This window comes from Schistocerca gregaria, unplaced genomic scaffold, assembly GCF_023897955.1.
Source record: "Schistocerca gregaria isolate iqSchGreg1 unplaced genomic scaffold, iqSchGreg1.2 ptg000925l, whole genome shotgun sequence".
NCBI lineage: Eukaryota > Metazoa > Arthropoda > Insecta > Orthoptera > Acrididae > Schistocerca > Schistocerca gregaria.
In genome coordinates, this window is record NW_026062282.1 from 79,501 (window position 1) to 100,243 (window position 20,743).

General features: G+C 51.3%; 5 protein-coding genes across 6 annotated transcripts; 2 read left to right on the forward strand and 3 right to left on the reverse strand.

Annotated features, from left to right (window-relative positions):
* Window positions 1–441: 441 nt before the first annotated feature.
* LOC126325537 (uncharacterized) lies at window positions 442–7,949 on the reverse strand. Of its 2 annotated transcripts, none has more exons than XM_049995247.1 (2): window positions 7,872–7,949; window positions 442–7,801 (listed from the first exon to the last, which is right to left on the reverse strand). In XM_049995247.1, exons 1-2 carry the CDS (start codon window positions 7,919–7,921, stop codon window positions 547–549), a joined length of 7,305 nt encoding a protein of 2,434 aa, XP_049851204.1. In that variant the 5' UTR covers window positions 7,922–7,949; the 3' UTR covers window positions 442–546. The 2 variants fall into 2 exon arrangements, with proteins under 2 accessions (XP_049851204.1, XP_049851203.1); XM_049995246.1 differs by having other exon boundaries at window positions 442–7,813; window positions 7,872–7,944.
* Window positions 7,950–9,350: 1,401 nt separating this feature from the next.
* LOC126325517 (DDB1- and CUL4-associated factor 13-like) lies at window positions 9,351–12,542 on the reverse strand. Its single transcript, XM_049995225.1, has 2 exons — window positions 12,040–12,542; window positions 9,351–11,930 (listed from the first exon to the last, which is right to left on the reverse strand). The coding sequence occupies exons 1-2, from the start codon at window positions 12,333–12,335 to the stop codon at window positions 10,670–10,672; spliced, it is 1,557 nt and encodes a 518-aa protein (XP_049851182.1). The 5' UTR covers window positions 12,336–12,542; the 3' UTR covers window positions 9,351–10,669.
* A 305-nt stretch (window positions 12,543–12,847) lies between these two features.
* Window positions 12,848–16,724, forward strand: LOC126325474 (structural maintenance of chromosomes protein 2-like). The gene is made up of 4 exons (XM_049995178.1): window positions 12,848–14,171; window positions 14,446–15,198; window positions 15,253–16,553; window positions 16,715–16,724. The coding sequence occupies exons 1-4, from the start codon at window positions 12,918–12,920 to the stop codon at window positions 16,722–16,724; spliced, it is 3,318 nt and encodes a 1,105-aa protein (XP_049851135.1). The 5' UTR covers window positions 12,848–12,917.
* On the forward strand, window positions 16,599–19,140 carry LOC126325522 (uncharacterized). The gene is made up of 2 exons (XM_049995230.1): window positions 16,599–16,777; window positions 17,072–19,140. Exons 1-2 carry the CDS (start codon window positions 16,740–16,742, stop codon window positions 18,648–18,650), a joined length of 1,617 nt encoding a protein of 538 aa, XP_049851187.1. The 5' UTR covers window positions 16,599–16,739; the 3' UTR covers window positions 18,651–19,140.
* On the reverse strand, window positions 19,141–20,270 carry LOC126325523 (ubiquitin conjugating enzyme E2 B-like). The gene is made up of 5 exons (XM_049995231.1): window positions 20,226–20,270; window positions 19,796–19,891; window positions 19,529–19,652; window positions 19,379–19,441; window positions 19,141–19,289 (listed from the first exon to the last, which is right to left on the reverse strand). Exons 1-5 carry the CDS (start codon window positions 20,262–20,264, stop codon window positions 19,141–19,143), a joined length of 471 nt encoding a protein of 156 aa, XP_049851188.1. The 5' UTR covers window positions 20,265–20,270.
* Window positions 20,271–20,743: the final 473 nt, after the last annotated feature.

Here is a 20,743-nt window from a genome sequence, read left to right on the forward strand (position 1 = left end):
CTACACTCTCCCCAAACGTAACACACTCAGTACACGTACAAAAAAAAAACACACCCTCACCCCTCCGACGTACCCCCCTCTCTCCCACCACCACCCTCTCACCTCTCCGTAACGCCCACCTCTCAACCCCCCTCCGCACCTCGCCTCGCCAACCCCTCTGACCACCAAACTCCGCAACCAAAACAACATCTCACTCGCCAATGATGTTCTGCCAAACAAACAACTCAACCCACTCTCTGCCAAACTCACAACTCGCTGCCCACAAAAAAAAATAACCTCTTTCAACTCCGAAAAAACCCCCCGCATTACAAAAAAACACCGGACAACCCCCCGCCCACCTCCGTCACCCTCTCACGCCCACACCGCACCCAACGCTCCCCACCAAAACAAAATAAAAACCACCCACGCACCCACCCACAACCGAGCCGCCAAAAAACAAACTTGAAAATCGGGCATTTTTTTAGATACTGTACACACACACCTCCTACACAAAACCAATGCTAGCCCAGATCTAAATCATGCCGCGCGACGCGCTCTCAGCGCACATTAAACCTTCATCCTCAAATCTGACTTCAGATAATTGAGCTCCGTCCACAAACCACTCGGCATTCGACTCCCAAGCTTCTTGTACAACGCCTCAATGTTCGACACTTCAGACCTGAGCTCCTCTTCGTCCACCTTCAGCCCCTGGTGCACGTCCCCGAAGGAAATGTCCAAACCACGTAAGTCGAGACTTGAAGAACTGGGCACGAAACCAATCGGCGTCTTCGTGGCGTTCACCTCGTTGGTAATCCGCTGATAAATCCATTTCAAAATCCGAGAATTCTCGTTGAACCCCGGCCACAATATCTTCCCCGACGCCGAGGACTTGCGGAACCAATTGACGAAGAATATCTTGGGCACGCTGTACCCCAAGTGCTTCCTTAGAGATAGCCAGTGGCTGAAGTAATCGCAAATGTTGTAACCTGTGTGTCCATACATAGCGAACGGCTGTCGCAGCACGTTCGGGTTGTTCTCGTCCCTAATCCCAATCGACGAGGGGTCTGACTGCCGAATCTCGGAAAACTCAGAAGAAAGAATCGAACCGTAAAACACTCCGCGCTCCCAAGAAGGCGCCTCGCAGGCCCAAGGAAGAACTGACGACCTTCGATTTCCAAATATAATCGCGGAAATAGGAACTCCGTTGGGATTGTTCCAGTCCGGATCCACAACCGGACAATTCGACAGGTGCGTCGTATATCGAGCGTTCGGATGAGCTGCGGGCGTATCAAAACTAGGGTTCCACCTGTTCCCAGTCCAATCAATCAGCTCGGAAGGAGGCTCAGGCGTCATGCCCTCCCACCACACATCACCATCGAGAGTCATCGCGGTGTTTATGAAAATGGAGTTCTTCTTCACCGTAGTCATCGCCGACTTGTTTGTCGAATACGACTTGGACATGGCCCCATCAAACAACCCCGTCTCCGGATTTATCGCCCAAAGACGGTTGTCCTCTCCAACGTACAGCCACGCGAGCTCATCAGAAAGACACCTCACCGTCCAACCAGGAATAACGGGAACAAGCATCGCGACGTTCGTCTTACCGCAACCTCTGGGCGCTGCGAACGCAACGTGGTGCTTCGGACCATTCGGCGACGTAATCGACAAAATGGCCATTCTCTCGGCAAACCAACCCTCCTTGTACCCCATCGCAGACGATATTCGCAGCCCCACAGATATGCGCGTCGGCAACGCGTTCGAACCAAAGTTGGAGCCATAAGACCAACAACTCATCTCCTGCGGAAAATGCGCTATCAAGCGGTTATTCAAGTCACACGGCCAACTCACATCCGGAACCGCCACCCCGTCATCGCGAATCAACGGCCTTCCCATCGAGTGCACCACCTGAATGTACTGCTTGAGTCCAGTAATGCTGTCCAACACCGGCGTTCCCATGCGAGTCAAAAGGTGCACGTTCGCCACAGCGTAAGGAGAATCCGTAATTTGAACGCAAGTTCGACAATGTGTCGAACCCCACGGTCCAAGCGTAAACGGTACCACGTACATAGTACGCCCTCGCATAGAACCCTTGAAAAGCTGTCTCAACTTCTGCTTGGTTTCGTTGGGATCCGCCCAAATGTTCCCAGGCCCTGCCTCGTCGCGGTTCGGGGTGCAAAGATAATTGCGCTCGACCTCCCTTCTAGCATCCAACGGGTTCGTCCTCGCTAAGAAAGAATGCGGGCGCAGCTTTTCGTTCAGCCTCGTAAATGTACCAGACGAAACCAGCAAGTCACACAACTCATTGTATTCCTCCGCCGTCCCATTGCACCACACCACCCTAGCCGGCTCGCACAATCGCTGGACTTCTTCAACCCACGCCAACAACTTCGGATCGGCCGTCGGCGCCTCCGTAGCTCTCTTCAACCTCAGTTCCAAATTGTCTAAAATCTCCGTAAACGCCTTAGGTAGGCGGTCCGAAAACTTAGCAAAGAAACTTCGGATACTCGGTATCTCCTTCAACCAAGCCTGCTCGTCCACATATGTCAACTTGTGAATGGTCTCGATGGACACGTCCAACCCACCCAAATCAAGCGCATCATGCGTGGGCATGTACCCTATAGGCGTCGCCCTAGCCTTGCCAACCCCGTCCACTCGCTCGCAAATCCATTTCAGCACACGAGAATTTTCCCCAAATCCAGGCCATAAATAGGAATCCCCCTCCTTACGGAACCAATTTACGTAAAATATCTTCGGACTCAAGTACCCAAGGTTCTTCCGGAAGTCAACCCAATGATTGAAGTAGTCACCCATGTTGTAGCCGCAGAACGGCAACATCGCGAACGGATCCCGTCGGATTTGTCCCTGCGTTCCCTCCGCCGCTGCCGTCTGCTCACTCGAAATAACGGATGCCATCAGCACGCCCTGTTCCCAAATATAAGCTTCCATAATCAACGGTAAAAGGTGCTCGCGACGCCCTCCGAATAGCAGCGCGCAAATAGGCACCCCGTTGGGGTTCTCCCATTCAGGATCTATCACAGGACATTGATACGCCGGCGCCGTATATCGAGAATTCGGGTGCGCCGCCTTTCGACCACAGTCCGGCGTCCACGTGTTCCCCGTCCAATCCGTCAATACCTCCGGTATTTGTTTTGTCATGCCCTCCCACCATACGTCTCCGTCCGGCGTCAGTGCCACATTCGTAAATATCGTGTTCTTCTGTATCGTACGCATCGCCGACGGATTCGACAGCTCCGACGTGCCCGGCGCCACGCCGAAAAACCCTGCCTCAGGGTTGATCGCTCGCAGTTGCCCATCATTCCCTATGTGCATCCACGCGATGTCGTCGCCCACGCACCGAACCGTCCACCCTGGTAACGTAGGTACCAACATCGCCAAATTGGTCTTCCCACACGCGCTCGGAAACGCGGCACAGATATAGTACTTCTTCCCTTCCGGCGAAGTAATGCCAAGTATCAACATATGCTCCGCCAACCAGCCCTCCTTTCGAGCCAGCACCGATGCAATGCGAAGCGCGTAGCACTTCTTCCCAAGCAACGCGTTGCCTCCGTACCCAGACCCATACGAAATAACCATCGGCTCGTCCGGGAAGTGCGCAATAACCGTGTTGTCCGGATTGCACGGCCAAGGAATGTCCGCCTGTCCCGGCTTCAGAGGCATCCCCACTGAGTGCAAACAACGGAGATAAAATTGATCCTCAGTTATGAGGTTAAGTATCTTCGTCCCTATTCGAGTCATAATCTTCATGTTCGCAACGACGTATGGCGAATCAGTAATTTGAACGCCATACTTAGAATACGGAGATCCTACTGGCCCCATACAAAAAGGTATCACATACATGGTTCTTCCTTCCATGCAACCCTCTAACAACCCGTTCAGCCTTTTCTTCATCACGTCTGGAGCAAGCCAATTGTTAGTCGGACCTGCGTCTTCTTCCTTCGCACTGCAGATAAACGTTTTACTTTCGACCCTTGCCACGTCTCTGGGATCGGAGCGGGCGAGATAACAATTGGGCCGAATCCTCTCGTTCAGCTTAATCAGAGTACCGCTCGCCACCATAGAAGCGCACAACTCCTGGTACTCGGCTTCCGTTCCGGTACACCAGTGCACTCTGCTGGGGTTGCATAGCCGTTGAATTTCTTCGACCCAGGCAAGAAGGTGCCTGTTGGTCGAGGTGCATACTGAATCCGTCACGCTAAGTCGGTTTTCTAGTCCTTTTAACTCCTGGTAAATTATTTCGGGCATGTGACTGCCGAACTTCTTATAAAATTCTCGAAGTTGCGCACACTCCTTTTTCCACATCTCAACGTCAATATGAAATAGTTGATTCAACGTCTCAGCTGCCATATCAATCCCATTTAAGTCGAGTGCGCCCGGTACTGGAATATACCCAACAGGCGTTTTGACTGCTTTTCCAGTTGGATTTCTGCCGATACGCTCGCAAATCCATTTCAGCACACGAGAATTTTCCCCAAATCCAGGCCATAGCAATTGACCCTTTTCATTTCTCAAAAACCAATTAACGTGGTATATCTTCGGCGAGTTGTAGCCCAGGTTCTTTCGGAAATGTAGCCAGTGGTTAAAGTAATCACCCATGTTGTAGCCGCAGAACGGCAACATCGCGAACGGATCCCGTTGTATCCGCCCTTGCTCCCCTTGGGAACCGTCGTCATCAATGCATGTTGTCGAACCCATAAAGATGCCATGTTGCCACGAAAAGGCCTCGGTGACAAGAGGCATCAAAGTGCTTCTACGGCTGCCAAACACAATAGCGGAAATGGGCACCCCGTTGGGGTTCTCCCATTCAGGATCTATCACAGGACATTGATACGCCGGCGCCGTATATCGAGAATTCGGGTGCGCCGCCTTTCGACCACAGTCCGGCGTCCACGTGTTCCCCGTCCAATCCGTCAATACCTCCGGTATTTGTTTTGTCATGCCCTCCCACCATACGTCTCCGTCCGGCGTCAGTGCCACATTCGTAAATATCGTGTTCTTCTGTATCGTACGCATCGCCGACGGATTCGACAGCTCCGACGTGCCCGGCGCCACGCCGAAAAACCCTGCCTCAGGGTTGATCGCTCGCAGTTGCCCATCATTCCCTATGTGCATCCACGCGATGTCGTCGCCCACGCATCGAGCCGTCCACCCTGGTAACGTAGGTACCAACATCGCCAAATTGGTCTTCCCACACGTGCTCGGAAACGCGGCACCTATATAGTACTTCTTCCCTTCCGGCGAAGTAATGCCAAGTATCAACATATGCTCCGCCAACCAGCCCTCCTTTCGAGCCAGCACCGATGCAATGCGAAGCGCGTAGCACTTCTTCCCAAGCAACGCGTTGCCTCCGTACCCAGACCCATACGAAATAACCATCGGCTCGTCCGGGAAGTGCGCAATAACCGTGTTGTCCGGATTGCACGGCCAAGGAACGTCCACCTGTCCCGGCTTCAGAGGCACACCCACCGAATGCAAACAACGTACAAACGGCGCATCGCCCATAGAAGTAAGCACCTTGATTCCTATATGGGACATAATATGCATGTTTACTACAACGTATGCAGAATCCGTAATCTCGACCCCAAACTTAGAATATGGAGAGGATAGAGGCCCCATGCAGAAAGGAATAACATATAGGGTTCTACCCTCCATACAGCCATCAAATAATTTTTCGAGCCTTTTTTTCATTTGTCCTGGATCTGCCCAATTATTTGTAAGGCCTGCCAAAGATTCATCCTTGGAACATACGAACAGTCTTTCGTCAATTCTCGAGACATCTCGCGGGTCAGATCGAGCCAAGTAAGAGTTGGGTCGCATTTTCGAATTAAGCGGAATGAAAGTTCGAGATTCAACGAGCTGTGAACACAAATAATCGTATTCGGCTGTGGTCCCTGTGCACCAATAAACCTTAGCCGGCCTGCACAAACTAGTAATCTCATCGACCCATTTCAACAGCTTTTCGTTGTGTGTGAATGGCTTTCCTTCGGCGAAATCAAGCCTCTTTTCAAGCTGATTCAGCTGGTTCATAAGTTCCTGCGGAAAATTCGGACCAAACGTTCCAAAATATTCTTTAATGCTTTGAACCTCCTGCATCCAAGATTCTGGGCAGACTCGGAGTAGCTGTTGCAAGTTGTCGAAAGATATAGATAACCCGGTGAGATCCAAGGATCGAGGCAGCGGCACATACCCTATGGCTGTACGATGAGCGTCCATGCTGCCATCAATGCGCTCGCAAATCCATTTCAAAATCCTAATGTTCTCGTCATATCCTGGCCACAAATACTTATTTTTCGAAGAATATGTACCAGATTCACCAAAAGAGAACGCGGAGGTATCCTCAATGAACCAGTTTACTGAAAATATACGCGGACTCGAATACCCAAGGTACCTTCGGTATTCAAGCCATTGTGATAGATACTTGTTGATGTCTGTACCACAGAACGAAGTCATTGAAAATGCGTCCCTATGAGCAGGAACCAGTCTATCTCTGGTGACGTAGGCATCAACAGACAACGTTGAAGCCATAAAGACTCCGTGATTCCAGGAGAAGGCTTCGTATACCACGGGAACTGTAGTAGCTCGGCGATGCGCAAACAAAAATGCAGAAATCGGGACGCCATTGGGATTGTCCCACTCAGGATCAATAATTGGGCACTGAGCCGCGGGTATCGTGTACCGAGAATTTGGATGTGCCGCCTTTCGGCCGCAATCCGGCGTCCACTCATTGCCTCTCCAATCAATAAGTTTGGCAGGAATATCCTTCGTCTTCCCTTCCCACCACACATCGCCATCTGGAGTTACGGCAACATTGGTAAAAATTGTATTGGATTGCATGGCATCCATCATTGAGCGATTAGTAAAATCGTTTGTGCCCGTAGCCACGCCAAAGAAGCCATTCTCTGGATTTATCGCATAAAGCTTGCCATCTTCTCCAACATTCATCCACGAAATTTCGTCGCTAATACACTTTTGTGTCCATCCTGGAAGATTTGAGACCAAAAAAGCTATATTCGTTTTGGATGTTCCCGTCAAAAACCCATTAGCAAGATAGAATTTCTTCCCCTCAGGAGAGGTTAAACTCAAAATACTGCAATGAGTAGTGAGCCAGCTTGGTTTCTTGGTTCCCATATAAGAAGCGATTCTAAGACCCAATGAACGTTTAGAAAGCATCGCGTTTCCACCAAATCCAGAGCCATAAGACCAAATGGATGGTTCTTCAATAAAATGGGCCACAATCAGTTTGTCTGGATTGCACGGCCATGGCACATCCTCATGTTGGCTCGAGACCAGCGGGTATCCGACAGAGTGAATACACGGTATAAACGAGTCATTGGTAGAAAGCTGAGATAGCACCTCTTTACCAATGCGTGTAACGATTCTCATATTAACTACTACGTAGGGAGAATCGGTGATTTCAACGCCAATTCTAGAGTAGGGTGATTTAAGAGGCCCCATACAAAAAGGAATCACATACATAGTCCTTCCTCGCATGCAGCCTCTAAATAAGCTTTCAAGTTTGGGCTTTAATTCCTCAGGGTGCATCCATGAATTGGTAGGGCCGACATCGGATTGATTTCGACTGCTCAATATGGCCTTTTCATCTGGGCGACTAGTGTCGCGTTCGTCTGTTCTTGCAACGAAACAGTTGGGCCGAATGGCTGGATTTAATCGAACAAAAGTACCCGAATTCACTAATTTATCGCACAAAGTATTGTACTCCTTTTCACTTCCATCACACCAATATACCTTTTCTGGTGTGCACAGTTTTCGAATCTGATCAACCCAAGAAAGTAAGGTAGCATGGCTTGAAAAATAACTAAAAGAATAAGAAGCTGTTCTTCAAAGAACATTTCAAGTCATATTGCAATGCGTACATATTTTCATGAATATTAGAAGAATCCATAGGTGGGGAGGCGCAATCCATTGATGATACAGTAATAAAGAATAAAATATAATATTAAAGAAAAAAAAAACCAATTTGATGTACGAAAGAAATAGCGTAAAAGTTGATAACACAAAGAGTTTTAAGATAAAAAGCCGTTAAAAATATGGTGGTTTTATTAAATAGCCGAGTTAAATCTGTGCCCTCTAAGTTCCTACATCTTTCAATGTTTATGTGTGCCTATGCCACCACTGAAAACTCATATAAAATATGAAGCAGAAGGTTCTTTACCACTTGGATGCGGATAATAATGAAGCTCAAAAGTGAGGAATCGGAGTTTATTAGCACATGGCACTCTATCATCCCAATCACTCAACACAGAAAAAAAATAAAAAATTAGTTACACACAATATACATCATGTGGCTGGAAATACCCCACAGCGTGTTGAAACTACAGACCGAATAGAGGGTTTTGTAAGCTACTATTCAAAATTGAGCATAATTTTCCCTTGATTTCAAAAATTCATATCGAATAGCACATAGTGAAGAGACATTGAAAATAGGTGCTCTTTGTCTTTTCTGTAACGCTCAGTTATCAAAATGTTGTACTCTGGTTAGGTAATTTATATATGAGCACAAATATTATGGTTGTAAAAAAATAGTCGCTAGACGTTCAAAACTTTGTTTCTATAGTATAGAGTTTGAATTAGATTTTTATAGAACCGTTCATACCTAATTTTCACGAAGGCTCAAGAGAATAAGAAGTTAAAGGTTTCGGATTTATTGCAACGCAGGTTATTTGTTTGTTATGTTTATATCTGCTTACTTCTGAAAAACCCTGTAGTAAATTTAGACGTATAACGACGGCTTAAATGCATGACACATTGGTCTGGTAAGGTGTGTACTGTAATTATGAATTTAGAAATGAAGAAGAAACAATGTGCTAGATGTACATAATGTTTGGCTATTTAAAACGACAGGTTTTTACAGGGTGTTTGCTATTGACATTAAGAAAATAAAAAAACATTTAAGTGACAGAAGCAAGAAGGTCTGTACGGAAGGGCGCACCGTTATACGTCTTCAAATACTGTTATAGTTTAGCGGTATTTTGTTTGAAATCTAATAAAATTGAAAACAGCCGGGTTAATGACGCTCATTTAAGGCTAATCAGACAAGTGATAATGCAGAGGCCAGCTTTATCCTAAGATATAGACTAATATTTTATAAAAAAACGGCTGTTAATTAATCCGATTTTTTTTGTCTCAAAAACGTTAAAAGTAGCTCAAGTTTGGTAGCCTGTTGCACACCTGTGGGTTAGGCTGTAGCATATTTTTTACAGAGGTATATATGCAGAATTAAAAAAATGAGGTTGAGGATAGACTGATCGATAGGGCATCAATAAAATGTGGTTTTCGACCTAAACCGAAGTGCTATTTTTGTAGAACAAATGAAACAAAGTGGTGTGGGTAATGCACGTACACAAGGTCAATGAGGTAGCAGTAAGGACTAGACTGAATTGCGTGTCCGTTTAAGATTCTTCTCAAATGTGCGCTATTGGGCTGTGTTTAGGTGGAACCAATGAATGAAAACGCATTTAATTTCGAAAACCGAAGCGGGTGTAAGACACAACAAGGGAATGCCAAATAGACATTGAGTCGTATCGGCAGGTGCGCGTTTGACCGAACTAGAATATTGGCGCTTGAAGGAAATGGAGTTTAAAATTTTAACTTGACGCACAGACACTGTAAAAGATGAGTGTCAGCAATTGTTTTAGACAATTTCTGGGCGTGGTGAAAAAAAACTATTGCAGCTGATAACGTACCGTGGCAGTTGGACCTACCGGGATACGGAGTTTTATGGACAACATTTGCGATCTGTGAGAAGCTGCCAGCCACAAGTGCTTTCTGTATTGAGGCATAGCTTCACCTCTGGTTACAAGGGCAGGACGACGTCGATTTCATTTGGCGCGTTGCAATTGAAGATTGCCAGTACATCTGAATACGTCGCATTTCTTTTAGCGCGATTCAACGGGCGCCGGTTACAGAAGTTAGTCAATAGGAATTTATCGCCGAGGAAAGTACAATGTGTTGCGGCTTCATAGACAGAATGGTTAGGGAAAGCGGAGCGCTGAGCGTGGTTTCAGAGACTACGAACGATTGCAGAACCAAACTTAACGACGAATCTTCAGGTGTACCGAGGCGACGCGTTTGGGAAAAACGTTTTCTTTTTGACTACGTCAGAAAGACACACAATATCTATGCCAATAGGCAATGTAAATTCTGCTTGGTCGAGCTGAATGTGAAGGAGTGCCGATGTCATCCGCATTGTGCGGATTATGAGAACCAGGAAAAACAGGCTCGAAATGGGTATAATTAGGGAACCACATACGAAAAAAAAAACAAGGCGCAACTGATTTTGTCTTCAACAAGAATAATACGGGCTGTGTATAGAACAAATGATGTCATTCTTTTTTTTGCTGGCTGTAAGGGACAGCAAAACATTTCTCGCCGTACGTATGGAATGTATGAGAGCCGTTCGACAGGGTAGTGAGGGTGGTATTTTAGACGAGGGCGTTGATGGATTGATCCGCACGCCACAGATAGGGCAACCGCGTATTATTGCTTAGGTTCTTCGCGCATGATTTTGGAATTCTGTATCCGTCGCGCCCAGGGCCACCACTGGGGCTCGAAAGAGAGGTGCCGGGCCAGCTGGACTGTCAAAGAGGAGCGTTTAGACGAATGTGCTGTAGTCGTGTTGGTGGTACGAGATTCAAACAAAGGCAGGCGCTTCTTATTCCTCTTCAGCAATAATGCTCTGCTTTTTCAGTGGCGTGATGTTTACTGACTCGGGTGACGTGATGGCCAGCCTGTTTGCGAGTTTCCTCTTCTTGGAGTGATTGATAATATGCTTCGTCTTTTGAACATAGCGAACGGCCTGAGGTACGTGACGTTTTCGATAGATCCTAGATATCTCTGGGAGGTGTTTGTAGCGATTAATGAGTTGCTGTTGGTATTGCAGTCTTTGTGTCTCTCTGGATGACAGAACGCCCAGCGGTTCTGACGCGTTGGCTTTCCAGAGGCGTATGTTCGTGTCGTCGCTAGCGGAAAGAACGAATTTGGTGTCCGAGGAAAATCTGACACAGAAAATGCGCTGCATACGTTTTGTGTGATAGACTTCTCTGGAGCGGCCATGATTAACTGGGAAGATTCTTAACGTGCGGTCGTAGGACCCGGAGACGAATTCCTGTCCCGTGGGCGAATAGTCGACGTCCAGGACAGCGGCGGCGTGGTCCATATGCACGTTGAGCGCGCTGTCGAGGTTTCGCATGTCGAAGGTGTACAGGTTGTGATCTTCATTGGCGACGGTGAAGTTGAAGGCTTCCATAGGGTTCCAGGCCAAAGCGTTGTTGTTCATGGACATGACTAATTTTCGAATAGGGTTTTTGCTTCGGAGGTCGAAGAGGGCGAACGAGCGGTCAGTGGCCGTGGCGGCGAGGATGTCGGTCTCGACTGGATTAAAGGAACACTGAAGGTAGGAGTCGGGGTCGATGTCACTCCAGCGCATTTCGGCGATAGGATCCGAGCGTTGATAGTCCCAGACGCAAACGCTCTTGATGGAAGAGGTGGCGAACGTGCTGTTTGAAACACGTCCTTTCTCCCATTGGTGAGAAATAGACGTTAATGCGGTCTGACATATCCAGCTGGAGATGGGTTTACCGGAATTGGCCAGTACTTTTGCGCTTTGGTAAATAGGAGCACCAAAGCGCCGAACGTGAGCGTACTCGTCCGAGGTATTCGACGGATGGGGCGTTAGTCTATGAGAAGAGGTGTCCGCTTGATCTTGATGAATCAGTTGACCAAGTAGTTCGTCTACGTCATCTTTGAGACCGGCGGTTGGGAGATCCTCGAACTGAGGAATCCAAGTTGGAGCTCGGACGTCCCAAAGTTTTATGTTTGCGTCGTCGCCGCAGGACAAGAATTGTCCCTTTTCATTGATAGCGATTCCCCTTACGAATCCGGCGTGCGCCTTTTCCAGGACATAGAGGCATTCGCTGAAGCAAGAGAGGTTGGTTAATCAGAAGTTCGGCCGCTGCGCAGCACAACAAGCGTGGGTTCGACAAGAACCCCGTTCAGCTGCTAATAGGAGCGTGTCGTCCGTACCCGGTGGTCATGTTCCACAGTCTTACCTCTCCATCTCCACTCCCCGAGGCGATTAGGGAAAGCTGGCTGGGGTGCTTTGCGAGAGTATAGACGGCATCTCTGTGCCCGGCAAAGGACCGAATGAACGGTTTTGCGAACAACCGGCCGAGTTTGACGGCGTTCAGCGCTCTGACATACTCCCGGGGTCGTTCGAATGGGTGCAGCGCAGGATCTGGATTGTGCTGGACCCTTTGGAGTTCGAGGGGTTTTTGTTTGAGGTAGTCGACGGGGTTGCGTTCGAGGACTTTGATCTTCATGAATTTTGGCCCGGTGGGTGGGACCTTATGGCGAGTGGTTTAGAGAGCTTCTTAGGGGTAGAGAAGCGGTCCAAGGGAGGGGGGAGTCGCAAGCAGAAGACGAGCGTTCAGCCTTTGTGCTCGCAGAAAGAAGTGCGTTTCTATACAAGTGGGGCGAAGTGGCAGTGGACGCGCGACTTGGACTGAGTTCGGTATTTTATTATTATTATTATTTGTTTTTGTTTTATTTTTTTTTTTTTGGTGTTCTGCGCGGCGCAAAGGCGAGCAATTCTCCGAGGGTTGCACTGGCGGTCCTAGAATCGGGCTTGAGGGGCGCAGGGGCCCCGCGAGAGAATGGGGGCCGGAGGGGGGCTTGAGGGGCGCGAGGTCGCGTGGAGTTGGCTGGACGGGTGAAGTGAGGCGCGCGACGCGAGGTCGGGGGGGGGGGGGGGAAAAAAAAAGTACACTTTGCAAACTGTCAAGCATTTGTTATCTTGCTTGAGAGCGGCCTGCCTTGTTGTTAGGACGAGGACGGGCGAACCGGATTGCCAGATTGCTTAGCGTGACCTTTTAGGAGAGAGGCGTGGCGCGGAGCGTGAAGCGATGTACATTCTGAAGCTTGTCCTCGATGGGTTCAAGTCCTACGTAGAGCGCACTGAAATAGGCCCGTTTGACCCCCACTTCAACGCGATTACGGGGTACAACGGGTCGGGGAAGAGCAACATTTTCGACGCGATTTGCTTCGTGCTAGGAAGCAACAACTGGTGCCAGATGCGGGTGGGCGGTCCTTTGGAGCTGATTTACAAGCAGGGTGCGACCGGGATTACGAAGGCGTCGGTGAGCATTGTGTTTGACAACCACGACAAGCAGAGGTCGCCGATGCAGTACATAGAGTGCGACGAGATAGTGGTGACGAGACAGGTTTTGACAGGGGGGAGGGCGATGAAGTACAAGCTGAATGGGCGGATGTGTCAGGTGTCGGAGGTGAGGAACCTGTTTCACTCGGTGCAGCTGAACATTGAGAACCCGCATTTTTTGGTGATGCAGGGGCGCATTACGAAGGTGCTGAACATGAGGCCGAGGGAGATTTTGGGGTTGCTGGAAGAGGCGTCGGGGACGAGGATGTTTGAGGCGAAGAAGGTGAGCGTGAGGAAGCGGATAGACGGGCACGAGGCGAAGGTGGAGAGCATTGGGAAGACGTTGAGAGAGACGATAAACCCGACGTTGACGAAGTTGAAGAAGGACAAGGCGTTGTACGCGCGTTACTTGGAGTTGAAGGACAGGGTGTCGGAGCAGGAGAGGGCGATGGTGACGTGTGAGTACGCGTTGGCTCAGAGGAGGGCGGCGGAGGTGAGGGCGAGGTTGCAGGACGTTGAGAACGACCCGTCGGAGAGCGAGTTGGCGTTGGAGGAGAAGAAGAGGGAGTTGAAGGAGGTGCAGAGGAGGTTGAAGGAGTTGAGACAGAGGCAGTTGCAGAACGCGGAGATAGGCCAGTCGGAGTCGCAGTTGAACCAGGCGACGTTGAGGTTGAAGTCTACGGAGTTGTCGTGCGAGCGTTTGTCGGAGGATGTGGAGAGGGAGAGGGAGAGGGAGAGGGCGTTGAGGGAGAGGTGGGAGGGGGTGGAGGGGGAGAGGGGGGGGAAGTTGCAGGAGTTGCAGTGGGCGGCGAGCCAGGTGGAGAGGTGCGAGCAGGACAAGTTGATGGTGGAGGCGTGTTTGGCGGGGGTGAGTGGTGGCGCGGAGGCGCCGTGCATAGGGGAGGAGAGGAACACGTTGGAGGCTCAGGTGATGAGGGCGCAGGCGCAGATGGGGGAGCACGACACGGAGATAAGGAGGTTGGAGGTGAAGATGAGGGAGGTGAGTCGGAGGTTGGAGAAGGCGAGCGGGGAGTTGGGGGGGGGGGGAGGGAGCGAGTCGTACGAGAGGTTGAGGGGTGAATGCGAGGAGGAGAGGGGGGAGATGGAGCGTTTGGAGAGGGAGGTGGAGGGGGTGTTGTTGAGATTTTCGCCGGACCAGGAGAGGGTGATGGAGCAGGAGGGGGTGGAGTGGAGGGAGAGGGGGGGGGGGGGGGAGGGGCGTGGCGTCGATGCCGGTGGAGGAGAGGGCGTTGGTGAGAGTGAGGGCGTTGGAGGCGTTGATAGAGTTGGAGAGGGGGGAGGCGTCGATGGGGCCGATGACGCCGGCGGAGGAGAATTACTACAAGAGCGTGAGGTTTGAGTACGAGGGGAGTGGTGAGTTGGACGGGGAGAGGGTGTTTGGGAGGATATGCAAGTTGGTGCGGGTGAGGGACGCGGAGAAGGCGATAGCGTTGACGGTGGCGGGGGGTGCTCGGTGGTACCACGTGGTGGTGGAGAGCAGCAGGGAGGCGATGCAGTTGAGTCGGGTGGTGAGGGCGAGGAACACGTACGTGATGTTGAGGGAGCTGAGAGTGAAGGAGCCGAGTTTGTCGATGGTGGAGAGGGCGAAGAGGGCGGTGAGCGAGGAGAACGTGTGGCTGGCGCAGTCGTTGGTGGAGGCGCCGGCGGCGATTCGGCCGGCGGTGGGGTACGCGCTTGGGGACGCGTTGGTGTGTCGAGACGGGAACATGGCTAGGAGGTTGACGTTTGAGTTGAAGTTGGCGAAGAGCGTGAGCCTGGTGGGGGACGTGTACAACACGCAGGGGACGTTGACAGGTGGAGAGGAGGCGGAGAAGAGGGAGTATTTGCTGCAGTTTTTGTGTCGGTTTGAAGAGCGCGAGGCGGAGATGGCGGAGAAGAGGGAGCGGCTGAAGAGGTTGGAGGGGGCTCGGGCGGAGTTGCGGGGCTTGCTGGATCGTTTGGCGCTGGCGAGGCACCGGCACGAGGGCGTGGTTAGGCGGTTGGCCGGGGTGGAGGACCCGGAGAAGGTGCGGCGACAGCACGCGAGGCAGATGGAGGAGTTGGAGGAGGCGCTGAGGCAGAGGAAGGAGGCGAGGTCGGGCGTGGAGGCGCAGCTGAAGAGACTGGAGGAGGCGTCTCGCAGGGGGAGGGGGGGGCAAAAGGAGGCGGGGAAGGAGTGCGCGCGACTGAGGGGGGAGCTGGCGAAGGTGAGCAAGGAGTTGCAGCGCGCTCGGGGCGCGAAGGTGCGGTTGGAGGCGGAGTGCGGCGAGTTGGAGAAGGAGCGGGGGGAAATCGAGAAGGGCTTAGAGGAGGTGGGCGCGGTGATAGGCAAGCTGCAGGGACAGCTGGCGGAAAGCGAGCACGATCGAGCGGTGTTGCAGAACAAGGTGAAGGAGATGGCGCTGCGGCACGAGGAGCTGCTGAGGGATCAGCAGTCGAAGAGTGAGCACATGGTCTCGCTGGCGGCGCGAAGCGAGGAGTGTCAGCGCGCGATTGACGAGTACACGACGCGGGCGAAGAGACAGAAGGCGCAGCAGGAGGAGGATCGAGCGACGCTGCAGAGGGCGGAGTCGGCGATGGAGAAGCTGAAGAGCAAGTACCCGAAGATCGAGCGCGAAGCGAAGCACACGATGAGGGTGGAGGAGCTGACGAGCATGTTGGAGGCGGAGGTGGAAAGGTTCAAGCCGAACGAAGAGGAGCTGAAGAAGCTGCAATATTTGGTGAACCCGAAGGCGGCCCAGCTATTCGACCAGTTCCAGAGGGAATTCGAGGACCTGACGAAGAAGATGAACATCATTCAGGACGACCGTGAGGCGATCGAGCAGACGATCAACGAGTTCGACCGGCGAAAGGTGGTGACGCTAGAACACGCGTTCGAGAGCGTGGGGGGTGACTTCAAGGACATCTACGGGTCGCTGGCGCCGGGGATGGAGGCGAGTTTGGAAAAGGTGAGCGCGGGAGACATTTTGGAGGGACTCGCGATCAAAGTTCAGCTGGGGTCGCGGGTGGCGAAGTTAACCGAGCTGAGCGGCGGACAGCGGTCGCTGCTGGCGCTGTCTCTGATCCTGGCGCTGCTGAAGTACAAGCCCGCGCCGATGTACATCTTGGACGAGGTGGACTCGGCGCTGGACGGCTCGAACACGCAGAACATCGGCACGATTTTTCGAGACAAATTTCCGCAGTCTCAGTTTATCGTCATCTCGCTGAAACAGGACCTGCTGGCCTCTTCGAACGCGCTGTTCACGGCGAGCTTCGACGCCAGGTCGTCGTCCTCCGTGGTGGCGAGGTCGAACCCGAGGGCGGACGCGCAGCGGAGGAAGCAGGGCGCGGAGCCCAAGCAGCCGGGCAGGTCGAAGCGCGCGGCGCCGGTGACGGCGGCGGTGTAGTCGCGTCGACGGGCGCCGAGGGTGAGCGCGTGTCGGGGGGACGTCGCGAGCGGGGCCCGCGGGCGGCGAAAAAAAAAACAGAACGAGAGAGAAGGCCCCGCGCGCATTTTGGCGTTTTTTTTTTTTTAGAGTCCGGTCTGTTCCCTTCTGTCAACAGGCCCGCCTGAGCCCTCCGCGGAAAGATGAGCCTGGCCAAAAAGAGGTCCAAAGACGGACCGAAGTACGTTTGGAGGCGGCGAATCGAGCTTAGTTCGCGCGCGCGTGCAACGCGTTCGGCGTTTTTTTTTTTTTTTTTTGTCACAAGGGGGGGGAGCCCAAGGTCCAAAAAGCAGGGAGGAAAAAAAAGCGCACGCTACGCCCTCCGTGTCGCGGGGCTCTCCTACAGGCGGGCGACGTCTCGGCGGCGCGAGCGTCGACAAGTCGCGAAGTCCCTCCTTGCTAACGTCAGTTTTTTTTTTTTTTTCGGGGTCGCTCTCGCCCCGCGCCTCGTCCTGGCCATTTTCGACCCAATCAGCGTGGTGGTAGCTGGAAGCAGCAGGTCCTCGAGCGAATCGGCGTTCGTCGGCCAGCCCGTCTACGTCAATCGCCTGCCCGACCTACCCTGCGAGGCGAAAATGCTGAAAATTCCTCTCGACGCTCACCGCTTCACCGCCTACCGGCCCAACATGCTAGAACAACGCTACCATTACGAAGCGCATAAGGGCGTCGACTTGGACTTGGACTTCGACCTAGTGGACGCCCTGAATTGGGAATCCCCGTGGGCCAAACTCGACATCCTGCAGCCCTCCAAGAGGCTCGCGAGGTCCACCAAGGGAAAGGAGGACGACAAGCCCATCATGTCTTACGAAGAGTATTTGAAGAAAAAAAAAAGCGAACTTCGCTCTATCCAAAACGAAGCAAAGCAGAAAGGGATAGTGGCCGCTTCGGACTCCACCCTGCCCCTAGACAAGCAACTCTCGCTGATCCCCAAAGAACAGCAGGAGATATTCTACTCGCTCAAGGTGCTCCCCTCAACCGCCTCGGTGAGAATCATGCCCGTGGCCGGCACCGTCCCGTGGCTCAAACACACCGAATACATCTCGGGAGATCGGGACTTGTCGAGGTTCAACACGACGCCCAACATTTCCAGCCTGTTGATGGAAGAGGACTCGGACCTGGAAGACGAGGGCATTCAAGAAACGGGCGTGCGCAACTTGGGTACAAAAACCGACAAAAACATATCGATTTTGAATTCGTACATGACAATTTCCGAAGAAACACTCAAACGAGCGATAGGCGACATCGAATCCTCCTTCGAAGTCATCGAAAGCCGGTCCGCTATCTTCCACCCCACGAGAGCGGGCAAGCAGGACGTGCACATCGTCGAAGAGTGGGACGTGCTTCCGGACGAGACGCTTTGGCCGACAAATTACGCCAGCGTACAACTAGACGTTGGAGAATGTAATTTGTGGAAAACGCTCGTTCCAAAATTAGACGACCAAAACGAGTTGAACGCGGAAGCCGATCAGACCCCCGAATTGCCGATTTTACTGCCCATTCGAGTCAAACCTGACTCGCTACTCTCCTGGAGTCCCTCGCTGGTGGAGAAGTATGGCCTCGACCAAAGTCGAGTCCGCGCGTCCGTCTCCAAGGCGAAGCCAGAGCTGCTGGCCCTGCTGGTCCCGAACAACCAAGAGAAGGATGACGTCAAAAAAAGCACCAAATACAACCAAGCCCGCTTTTACCAGGTGGAAACCGAAAACCTCCAACCGAGCTTCGAATCGTCCGGGAGCTACATCTTCATGATGTCGCCTACTGTGGTGCGCGCTGAAGAAGACGACGAAAAATGCCAAGAAAACACAAACGAAAGTGCCAAACAACCCGAAACGCCGTCGCAACAGATAAAAGTGGGTATCGCAACGTTCAAAAGCGTCGATGCTCACTTCATCCTGAAGAAACCGTCGCTCAAAGACCGACAGAAAGTCAAAGCGAAAAACCTGTCTACACACCGAGTCACCAGGCACGTCGATATGCAGGCAGGATTGGAAAAAATGAGACAAGATACCCTCGATCAGCTGAAAGCCCAATCCGATTCACTAAAAACACAATTGTAAAACACGATGGACCTGCAAGCGCCATGTGTCGAGTGTTAATGCCCAAAACATGCAGTTCTTTTGACAAGTGCGCTCCCCCTCCCCACACGGCCTCGTGTACTCCAGATGTAATCGAATGTTTTTATGACGATCAAACGACTCTCACCGCCGTCGTTTGCACGCGACGAAGCATTCTGACAAAGCCCAGTCAAAAAGCTGCATTTTTGATTCTCAGGCATAAATATAGCATAACGCGGCTCCATTATGCGCTCTCTGACATCGCCTCTGTCGGCGAACTCTTGAGGCGCTGCTCGTTGCGGCTGCACAGAGGCATCACTCCGTTCTTCGCGGCGCCCTGCGCCAAAAAAGGGCAGCTCGACGGCCACGGCAAAGCGTTTGGACCCAAACGATGAGTATTCGAAGGCGAAAGACAAACTCCGATTGTACAAAAATTTATTAAATGATGACGGCCAGAATCTGCTCGCAATTTGCTCATAACGAGTACACAAAATCATTTTTCTTTTTTTGCGTATTTTTTCGTCCAATATTTTGCAGTCTTATTGTATGTATCGCGGTTATTCTGAAATTGTTCAGCGATCTCTTCTTCCAGTGGAGAGTCGACGTTGGGTTCAGCAAGCATGCTTCGCAATATCAACAAAACTGCAGCAAGTCGTTTATTAGTGCAACCTGACAACGCCCTTGGTCCGCAGCTGACACCTCCTCATCTTCGAGGCGACTCGCGGCCGTACCTTCGTGCAGTTTAATTTGGGGGGACCAGGTGGAGCCGAGAACCTCCGCGCAAATGGAGCCGTCTGTGAAAAAATTTTTGGTTATTAATCCTTCATCACAAGGGAGAGCCTTGGCTAGCCACGAGACGACGCGCGCGGTCACTTAAATACCTTTTTTCAGAATGTTAGGATGATAGACTTTGGTAATGAACTTAACTTTGGGTGGTTTGAAGGGGTACTCGGCTGGCATTTCGAGATCTATTGTAAAAAAGCCGCTTTCGTAGGGAGTTTTTTCCTAAAGGAATGCAAAATTGTCATCGAGTCTTCCGTGAGAGAAGATGTGGCGGCGCCTCAAACAAAGCATCTTCAACAAGCCGATCTGGTTGACAGGCAAATGCGACACAAGACACAAGGCAGCAAATGTAAAATCTAACGTACAGGCCCTTCAATTGTCACTCTCCAATGGTGCAAGTTGTCGTCCACCACTTTCATCGTAGCCCATTCTAATGGTTTGTTTGTGAACTCTTTGAATTCCTGAAAACAGAGGGATCAGTTGACCAAAACAGTTACGGCGTCTCTCAGAAAAATGAATTGTGTTCGTCATGACAGATTGGTATAAGACGGTGTACGAATCAAGCTGACACATTTCGACGGCTTCTGAATGAGCACCCCGCGCAAAGGTGATGGATGTCAAGAATGAACTGGTGAGCTCTACTCCCTCTCCCGCACCCGATGGTCGGCTTCAGCAATGGGGAGGGTGCGAGCTGAATTGTATAAAACTCGACATGCATAGTTCTCTCATTTGAATTGCTCAGAACAGAAGATGTGAATGACGTAATCTACAGTGTAGAATTTTGGGTTTATTTACCTTTTGCAGTCTCGACAGAGCAGGTGCCTTATTTGACATCGCGAAGAGAAATATTTTAAAAATGAGCGTTTTTTGCCTTTTAAATGATTCAGAACACAATATTTTTTAATTGTTTTGTTTTGGCATCGCAGACGCTCCAATTCCAGTCTCCTCGTGTTTCGAAGTGCCCGGCTCCGACCGCGGGAAAGGGCTTTGCGAGGCGTCCGAGGCCTGGCTCCCCTTTCTCACCAAGAGAGGTGTTTGCAAAACGTGTATCTCGGCGTTCGTAATGGCGTATCACACAAATTCCCTTTTCCTTCTGTGGTTCGGTCTAGTGGCACTTTCTCTCCACTTGGGTGCAGGAAGCGCTCGCGGGGGGAGAATAGTCAGGTCTCGCACCTGGACGTATCTCGCACAGAGACGCCGGGGGACACGCCGACGGCACGAGAATTCGTGACAGAGGCAATGTCGTGTTCGTTTTGTTACCGAGTGCGTACAATAAATAATTTAGCCAAAATTTGCGAGCTGCTCTTAAAACA